We start from the raw sequence: 10,169 nt of genomic DNA, 5'->3' as shown, positions 1-10,169 counted from the left end.
TTGGTTTTGGTTTTTCTCCGGAACCGGGAACCGAACTCACGACCTTGCGCTTGCCAGGCAGGCGCTTTGCCGCTGAGCTAAATCCCCAGCCCCTGATATGGATATTTTCCACTGGCCTATTTTGTTAACTCTCGTGTATGCTAGCTAATATCTACTGTACTGTTAGCCCAAACTTTGAGATCTTAATTTAGTTTTCAGTTCTAGAGTTTCCACTTGGTTCTTGAGGAAGTTGATGTATTTCTTAATCATCCTGTACTTAGGTATATCATCTTAAGGTTCCATCCAAACCCTAGAGGTTCCAAGGTCTTCCACTTTGGTAGCCAGAGATTTACTATGTCTGTCTTGCCAGGAGTCCATTGAAAGTTTGGTTTAGGGCTGGGGATTTAGCTCAGCGGCAAAAGCGCCTGCCTAGCAAGCGCAAGGTCGTGAGTTTGGTTCTCGGTACCGGAGAAAAACCAAAAAAAAAAAAAAAAAAAAAAAGTTTGGTTTATATATTTAGTCTCTCAGCCATTTCTTAGACAATTAAGATTTATCTGTAGGAAGAAAGAGCATCAAATACCAGAATCTCTTTTTTGGGTTTCATTCTTCTTGTAATTCTTTAAGCCTTAGTAACTTTCAGATACTTTCAAAGAGACTTTGTTTCTATATTTTGTCCATCTCTTCTAATTGTTCTCAGTAATAATGTTAGTCTAGATTACTTAGTCTGACATTACAAAAGAGCAATTCTCTAATATATGAAAGATTATTTTTCTGGTTTTTGTTCTCCTTGTTTGGAAGTGATATTTTATTTTCAAGGAAGATGAGAAGTTAGCTTACATATATTAATGAAGTCTCTGCCAGTATATTTATTAAAGAAAACTTCTAATTGCTAATTAACATAATAATGATGTTTCTGGACCCTAAGCTTTTAGAATTTTATAGCATTTTATACCAAATTTATTTGCTTTCTAAATGCGTTTCCTTTTGACATTTTAAATTAATTAGTTCTTACATCCCAAATTGATGTTACAGATGTGTTTTCTTTAGCTTTTATTCCGACAGCAAAATTTTCTGTCAGGTAGTGGCAATATAATGTCTTAGGACAATGAAAATTATGCTCAAAGTAATTAAAATAATTGAAATATACATGAAAAGCAAGATTAAAATTAACACAGTTCATTTAAATTTTGTAAAAGTAATAACATAATTTATTATTACTTATATGCAAGTTTTTTTCTTTCATTTGTTTGTTTGTTTGTTTGTTTGTTGAAACAGGGTTTCTTTATGTAGCCCAGGCTGGCCTGGAACTCATGGCAGTCCTCCTACCTCGTCCTCTTATATGGTGGGATTATAGGCATACACTACCGTATCTGGCTCTTAAAAAAGTTAAACATCATAAAAATCATTCTACTACAAAAGGTTTTGACCCAGTTTGTTTTTAAATATTCAGACATAATTACCTGAAAATTAGTTAGAAGTTTTAAAACTCATGTAACATTGAAACTCATGTAACATTTAAATTGCCTATACAAAAAAGTCATAAGACCATAATCCACACTAGAATTTTTTAATGAATTGTTGATAAATCATCAGAAATGTTCTAAGAACCCATAAAATCATTGCCAAACCTTAGGAGAATTACCACTATTTGAAAGGACAGTAACTGCCCATAATCAAGTTTTTAACTAAATTGTTCAATTCACTTCTTGAAAATCATTGTATTTCTCCTTAAAGTTTTATTTAAAAATATATTAAAGGTGGGAGTAGTGGTGCATGGCTATAATCATAGCACTCTGGGAATTTGAGGCAGAAGAATTGCAAGTTCTAGCCCAATCTGAGTCACTTAGCAAGATGCTGTCTCAAAATAAAAGAATAACGTGCTAGGGATTATTTCAGTGCAGAAGCCCTGGGTTTAATCCCCAGTACTGCCCAAAAAAGAGTATATAAACATACCTGAATAAACTACTTTTCCAATGAACTACTGTGCTGGACATTTTTGAGAAAGTAAGAATAACAACAAATATAAAGAAAGTGTGGAACAGATACATGATTTGTGAAATAAATGAGAAGAAAGAAAAAGTATCAACTTACAAAGAATGCATTCTGTAGAAGTTGGCTCTAAAGTGAAGGAGAAAGAAAAAATATTAGAGAGGTGTAGAATGCAAAGTAGGTTTTGAATGACTTTTTTAAAAGAAAAAATCTTATTAAATTTGCTACTTTTGTTCTTTGCTCAACCACTGTCCCTTAATCCTACCTAGAAAATAAGGTCAGTTGGCAGTTAAAGCTAAGTGTTCATTTTTAATTTTTTATTATCATATTTACTGAGATATCTTCAGTTTAGGAAATAGGAGTTATTTGATTTTTCTTTTTTCCCTCTAGACTTGGAGACCAAACCTACAACCAAAAATGCTGTGCTAACAAAAGGTATTTTTGAAGGTTTATCACAGGAAATTAGAGTAGAGAAACTCAGAAAAAATGGTCTATGGGATTCCACAATGGGAGGTTTATGGGAGTGGAGTGACAGAATTTTGGGATGGCAAAATACACAGGAGAGTTATTTGAGTCAAAGAATGGTAAGACATAAGAAAACTCCCTCAAGGCAAAGAGGGTTTGGATTTGAATCTGCTCTATTTTCAGAACCAGGAATTATTACAGAAGAGTCCCATGGAAAATGCCGAATACATGAAGAACATTTCACAGAGAGTTTAGATTTGATTGCAGATACTCATTTAAGTAAGATAATTTATAAGAATACAGAAGGTAACACAACTCTAAGGCACATTTCAGAACTTACTTTGGGGAAAACAGCTAATGATAAAGAAAAACCCTATAAATGTAATACATGTGAAAAGGCCTTTCGTTATAGGTCATTACTCATTCAACATCAGAGAACTCACACTAAAGAAAAACCTTATGAATGTAATGAATGTGGGAAAACATTCAGCCAGTCTTCATATCTTAGTCAGCATCAAAAAATTCACACAGGAGAAAAACCCTATAAATGTAATGAATGTGGAAAAGCCTTCATTGCTTCTTCATCACTTATGGTACATCAGAGAATTCATACTAAGGAGAAACCTTATCAGTGCAATGTCTGTGGAAAATCCTTTAGTCAGTGTGCCCGCCTTAATCAGCACCAGCGAATTCAAACTGGAGAGAAACCCTATAAGTGTAGTAAATGTGGGAAAGCTTTTAGTGATAAATCAAAACTTGCAAGACATCAGGAAACTCACAATGGTGAGAAACCTTACAAGTGTAATGACTGTGGGAAAGCTTTTAGGAATAAATCATATCTTAGTGTACATCAGAAAACCCATACTGAAGAGAAACCATACCAATGCATTGAGTGTGGGAAATCTTTCAAGAATACCACAATTTTTAATGTTCATCAGAGAATTCATACTGGAGAGAAACCCTTTAGATGTAATGAATGTGGAAAAGCCTACAGAAGTAATTCAAGCCTTATTGTACATATCAGAACTCATACGGGAGAAAAACCCTATGAATGTAATGAATGTGGGAAAGCATTCAACCGTATAGCAAACTTCACAGAACATCAGAGAATTCATACAGGAGAGAAACCTTATAAATGTAATGAATGTGGAAAAGCATTTATTAATTATTCGTGCCTTATTGTACACCACAGAGTGCATACAGGAGAGAAACCCTATAAATGTAATGAATGTGGAAAAGCCTTCATGCGTTCTTCATCTCTAATCATACATCAGCGTATTCATACTGAAGAGAAACCTTATTCATGTAATGAATGTGGGGAATCCTTCAGAATAAAATCACACTTAACTGTACATCAGAGGATCCATACTGGGGAGAAGCCCTATAAATGCACTGATTGTGAAAAAGCATTCACTAAAATGGTAAATCTCAAGGAGCATCAGAAAATTCATACTGGAGTGAAACCCTATACATGTTATGATTGTGGGAAGTCCTTTAGGACTAAATCATACCTTATTGTGCATCAGCGAACACATACTGGAGAAAAACCGTATAAATGTAATGAATGTGAAAAAGCTTTCACTAATACATCACAGCTCACTGTGCATCAAAGAAGGCACACGGGAGAGAAACCCTACAAGTGTAATAAGTGTGGGAAGGTTTTTACAAGTAACTCTGGCTTCAATACCCATCAGCGAACACATACTGGAGAAAAACCATTCAAATGTAATGAGTGTGGGAAAGCATTTAGCCAGATGGTGCATGTCACAGAACATCAGAAAATTCATAGTGGAGAAAAGCCCTATAAATGTGATGTCTGTGGGAAAGCCTTCAGGCGAGGTTCATATCTCGCTGTGCATTGGAGAACACATACTGGAGAAAAGCCCTATACCTGTAAGGAATGTGGAAAAGGTTGTATTACTCTATCACAGCTGACTCTACATCAGAGAATCCATACTGGAGAGAGACCCTATAAATGTGAAAAATGTGGAAAAGCCTTCAGAACTAATTCAGACTTCACTGTACACCTGAGAATGCATACTGGAGAAAAACCCTATAAATGTAATGAATGTGGAAAAGCCTTCAGGAGTGGCTCAAGCCTTACTGTACATCAAAGAACACACCAGAGAGACACTCAGTTAGTGTAGAGAATAGTAAGTCATTTACCCAGGTATCAACTGCATAGGACTCCTATAAGCTTAGTTTTATGAATATAGGAAAATCTTCAGTAAAAATTCACTGGAAATTATGCATTTAAGAGACACTATAAATATAATGAATTTGGAAAAGCATTTACTTATATTTTGAAATTACAGGATAATTCACACTAAAGAAATATAATCCACAAATGAAAACCTTCATCTGGATGTCATACTTTGCTCATTGAACATATTATCTAAAATTGTCTATCCATATATTTGTGAATTTTTTCTTTGTCAGCTTTTTCTTATAAATATGGAGGTGCTTTTATTTTTTTTGACATCAGACCTTTATCATGTATATAACAAATTTTTTTCCTTAATCTAGCCTGTCTACACTTTTTATATATTAGTCACAACATTTAAATTTTTATACTAAAATATATCTTTTTAGGTTCTTGATTTACTTTTTTAATTAAAAGGCATATCCTTAATCTCTAGGATTAAGATATGTATTTGTTATGAAAATTTTGGTTATTTTTTACTTTAGGTCTTTAATCCATCTGGGTTGAATGGCTGTTCACAGAAGAGCTACTCTAAATGGCTATTAACCTATTCAAAAATTTAAACCTAAATATTACTCAGGGAGATGCAGATTTAAATTAATGACATCAAACTTTCATTTCATGTGGATTGAAAGAAATTAATCCCTTCCTTACTATGGGGTTTGGTAAACCATGTATTTTAAACTTAAAGATTGTGTAACTCATTTGTCTACCAGTAATCCAGCACCGCATATTATCTTAAATGCTGTTTGACCCAGCATTTAAGTTAGAGTAACATGTTTTTATTTTATAACCCAGCATTTAAGTTAGAATAACATGTTTTTATTTTATATGACATAAAAATGTCGTAAAATAAAAGCATCGTCAATGCAAAAGCATACAGATAAATAAGGATATTTGTTAGATTATTCTTTTTATATGTGGGAAAAAGAATTCCCAAATGGAAACAAAGGCAGTCTCAATCAATAGGGAAATGCTTGGATAAATTGTGTTACAGCAATATTTTAGAACAGCCTGAGAATTTTCAAAATCAGTTATATCATACTAATTGACTTAAAGGTTTTTTAAAAGTAGCTTGATAAATTATTGCTTTGTAACAGATGTGTATATATATAGTTTCATTTGTGTTAAAGCGTTATGTTTATTATGTATATGTGTGTTTGTGTGATTAGATGTGCATGAAGACAGGCATGAAAAAATGTATACCAGGCTGTCAATACTGGTTACCTTCAGAAGAGTGGAAAAAAAACATGAGGTTAGAAGAAACTTTAAAATAGAAAAATGTAAATGTAGCATGTATGGTATAAAACTCTATATGTAATATTATGTATTTATGTGAACATTTCAGAGAGATGAATGAAAAGATGTTCTCCAAAAAGTTAGTGATGGTAGATGATCAGATATTGTTGGACTTTTTGTGCTTTTTCTTTACAATGTACATGTAATATTTACATAAAAAGGAAAAAAATCTTTCTTGTGTGAATCTAATTTATTGAACACCTACCATTTTTCAGGACTGACTTTAGGTACTGGGTATACATTGGTCTAGAAAATGTATACATGGTTCTCAAGGTATGGGAACTGGTTCTGCTACTGCATAGATCCCAAACAAATTATTCAGCACCTCATTCCTCCCAACCTGTGTTTGATCTGCAAGTGGAGATGGAAGTTCCAGATGAAATATATATCTATAATATGTGGAATTTATGTCCAAGTTTATGACCAGAAGATCACAAGCTTCAAAAGTACTTCTCACTTTCAACATGGTACTAAAGGAAAAGTCAGAAGGAGGTGTGCTGTCAGATGGGTATAGCCTCAGAACGTTAGATGATGAAGTGGAGAGAGAGGAAATAGACAAGAACTTCCAAGTCCACAAGGCCTGGAAGTTGTGGGAATGACTAGAGAGGTCTGGAGTCAAAATGAGAACCCAGAGGCTATGACCCTGATGTTGGAAGGCCCACAAACCTGAAAGCCAAAAAAATCAAGACATGATGGCCACCCTTCATTCAGTGGTAAAGAAAGAAGACCAAACATCTTCTCTGACAATGCCAGGAAAAGTACTTAATACTAGGATGGGGTTATTGGATGGATGTTTCTCATTATAAGTGAATAATTTCACTCTGGTTAAAAGTGACCATATCTGATTGAATTTTTATTGAGATTTGTCCTTGAATATAGTTAATATACCACTTTTCAACTGAAAAGTTTGAGTGTCAGACCCTGAAATACTACCCTTGCCTCTCAACCCTGCCTTAGCAGCAAAACATCTCAAGGGGAGTAACAGCAGCTTCAAATGACATAATAACCAAGTATTCATTGTGGTTAGTGATGAGGATGACATAGGGCACCTTGACTTGAGCACTTTTAATAGTGTTTTTTTTTTTTTTTAAAGAATAAAAGAAGGATAACATAATAATAGGGCAGACTTAGCAAATTACAGACAAAATGGTAGGAAATTATCAATGGTTATCATTTTACATATTATTGTCTACAAAATAGTTTCTCAGGAAAACAAATAGACAAATAATAGTGAGTTACAGACAAAAGAGATAGGAGATTATCAAGAGTTGTTGTACTATACTTTGGTATCTTCAAAGTGGCTTCTAAAGAAAATAAATAGAGCTATACATGAGTGACCTATTGAAAAATCATTAACTATTCTCAATGGTTGTTGTAGGAAACACATAATAATAAACATACATCCATTTATGAAATAGGAACATTACAAACTTTACACAGTTATGGATAGATTAGTAGGAAAATATCAATGGCTGCTGTAATACATGGTGGTATCTTCAGAGTGGTTTCTCAGGAAGACAGAGATATGCAAGAGGGACCTATTAAGGAGTTACAGCCTAAGGCTTGTCAAAAACAGCATATTACCTCCTCACCAGTGACTCCTTTCACTGAGGTATGACGGCTGGAAGGAAGGCCAGGATTGAAAAGAAGGACCGAGAGACTTGCACCTGTGTCTAGCAACAGGCTGTTTTCTTGTTCCTCCATAGTCATGATTACCCAGGGCTCCTTGATGGAGATGACGGTCTGGCCAGAGGGAGAAGGCAGACCATGCCCCAAGCCCTCTCATTCCTGTTGGACTAACTGGTAGCATGGGTCTGAGCTCTGGGGCCTCCACCTCAGAGGGCAGACTGATCTCCAGTGGTCTCCTTTGCATCCAGGGCATGGCCCATGGGGCCTCTTAGGGCAGTTCCTCTTGAGGTGGCCTGGCTTTTAACAGTGGTAGCAGATGAATGCAGTTGTTGAGTTCTTCTTGGAGCCCCAGGAATCAGACCTGGGATCTGTTTCTCTTAGTGGTGCAGCAAAAGCAGCTGCTTTTTCTCAGTCTCTTTGTTTTCTCTCCTTGGTCTCCTCCTCATCATGGCTATAGAATACTGAGGAGGCAATTCTTACTAACATCTCAAGTGAGCTATCTGGGGTGAAAGCCATTCTTTGTAGCTTTTTCTCTCCAGCTTCCCATTGCTTTGGGACCCCACAACCAGTTAGTGTCCTCTCCCCAACTGTCAGCACAGTCAGCAGGAATCCTGCTGCAGACTTCTTCAGAGCTCCACCACAGCCTGTACAGTCAGGGGAAGAATGGCTTCCAATGAGTCTCTGCAAGTATTGTGCAAGGTCCTCCTGGTTTACAGCTTCCGAGCGGCTCTGGGGACCCCAGTCCACAAGACCTCTGACTCCGTGGGCTTGGTCTGCATTCTCATGTTCTCTGAGTCCTTGTTCAGCAGCTGCTCCTCCGCTGACTCTGGACCTTTCTGGTTCCCAATGGCAGGAGCAAGAGTGGCCCATTGTATGGCATGCATTCCCAGGGGTTGTTCAAAGTTTCAATGACTCACACTCATCCGTGGGTGGGCAACTGCTGTGGGTGCATGGCGGGCCAATTGTGTCACTGTTTCTCTGTGTCATGATAGATCTCAATTGAGCGGTGGCAGTGGCGGCCAGCCTAAGGGCCGGCACACAATAGCACTCGCCGCCGCATGGCCCACCCTCTGGGAGCCAGCAGGCAGGAAGCTAGCCAGCCAGAAGGCTGGCGCTCCCCGCCCGCAGCTCCCTGTGCGCCGGAAGCCCTCCTTCCGGGAAACCCCTTAATAGTGTTTTTAAAGTGACAGTCACAGTGCTAATCGCTTCCTGTTGCTATGTAAAAAAATACCTGAGATAATGGACTTACATAGAGAAAAGATTGATTTGGGCCCAAAGATTGGAGGCCTGAGTCAGTGATCAATTGGCCTTGTTGATTTGGCTGCATGGCAAGGCACACACTATCGTGGGAATCTATGATGGAGCAAACTCACATCATGAATCAGGGAAAAGAGAAAAAAGGAGTCCATGGTCCCTTCCATGAACACGTACCTGGTGACCTAAGAACTTCCCAAAGGTCCCACCACCTCCCAGTAACACCACTTGGGACCAAGCCTTTAGCAGGGTCACCTGGGTGGTATTACAGCGGTGTCTGTTGGTGTCTCATTATGGGTCTGATTTGCATCTCTTAAGTAACTAATGTTGTTGGGCTCTCTTTTAAATGCTTATGGGCTTTTTTGTATCCTCTTTTGAGAATACTTGTCCGAGAATTTTATTGGAAACTCTGGCTTTTTGTTTGTTGGATTCAGAGATGTTGAATCTTTAGATGGTTGTATTGCAAATAGAATTATCTCACCTGTGGCTTGTTTTTTTACTCTCTAAACAGTGCCCTTTGAACAGAAGTGCAGTTGTTAATTTTGAAAAATAATTTTTCTTTTTAAAAACTCTTCAGTACTCCAGTTTAAGAAATCTATTCTTAACTCAAGGTAGTAAAGATTTTTCTGTGTTTTTTTCTATGTACATATCTACTGTTTTTACTTTTATGTTAAAATTTTGTGTCATTTGAGTTAAGAATCAAAATTGGTATTTTATATAAATTTAATTCATTCAACATCTTTCAATGAAAATATTGTCTTCCCTCTTAACCTTAATTGTAGTGAAACATTTATACTAAATCAAAGGCTCGTACATATGTAGGTCTTCTAGAGTAATCTCTCCCGTTGTTCTGTTTATTACTGCAGCAGTATCAGATGTTCTTAATATAACCTGGTAGTATGTGCTTTCTTTTTTTTTCCTTCTTGTTCAAAATTGTCACTGCCCTTCTAGGTCACTGACATTTTTGTATCCAGTTTTGAATGACATTTTTCAAGTATCCCACTGCCAAAAATGATTTTAGTTAGTATTACATCAAATACATACATTAAATTCAAAAGAATGGACATCTTAACAATATTGAAACACCCAACCCAGGAACATGCTTTTCACTTGTATAGATTTTAAATTTCAGTAGTTTGTATTTTTGCAATATGAGTCTTTCCTTTTGTTTTGTTTCAGTGTTGCTATTTTTCCATTGTATAAGTGTTGTTAGCTTTGTATTAGATACTTTTATATTTTATGTTATGGTTCCATTTTTACATTGTCACAATATAAATACATCTCATATTTTTGTATTTATGTTTAAAACAGCCAGCTTTTATGTGTACAATAGGAGAAATATAATGGTCAT

At 36.2% G+C, this 10,169-nt stretch overlaps 1 protein-coding gene across 1 annotated transcript in view; it reads left to right on the top strand.

Annotated features, from left to right (window-relative positions):
* LOC102017970 (zinc finger protein 624) overlaps positions 1-6,094 on the top strand; it is a 60,529-nt gene extending 54,435 nt beyond the window's left edge. Inside the window, exon 12 of the mRNA XM_005399322.2 lies at positions 2,359-6,094. Coding sequence (XP_005399379.2) covers positions 2,359-4,580 — 2,222 coding nt within the window. The 3' untranslated portion in view covers positions 4,581-6,094. The remainder of the gene's footprint in view (positions 1-2,358) is intronic.
* The last annotated feature ends 4,075 nt before the right edge of the window (positions 6,095-10,169 follow it).

Source organism: Chinchilla lanigera, unplaced genomic scaffold, assembly GCF_000276665.1.
Source record: "Chinchilla lanigera isolate Chin_1 unplaced genomic scaffold, ChiLan1.0 scaffold00066, whole genome shotgun sequence".
Classification (NCBI taxonomy): domain Eukaryota; kingdom Metazoa; phylum Chordata; class Mammalia; order Rodentia; family Chinchillidae; genus Chinchilla; species Chinchilla lanigera.
Note: the sequence above shows the minus strand (reverse complement) of the source record. Positions and strands in the feature narration are given on the sequence as shown.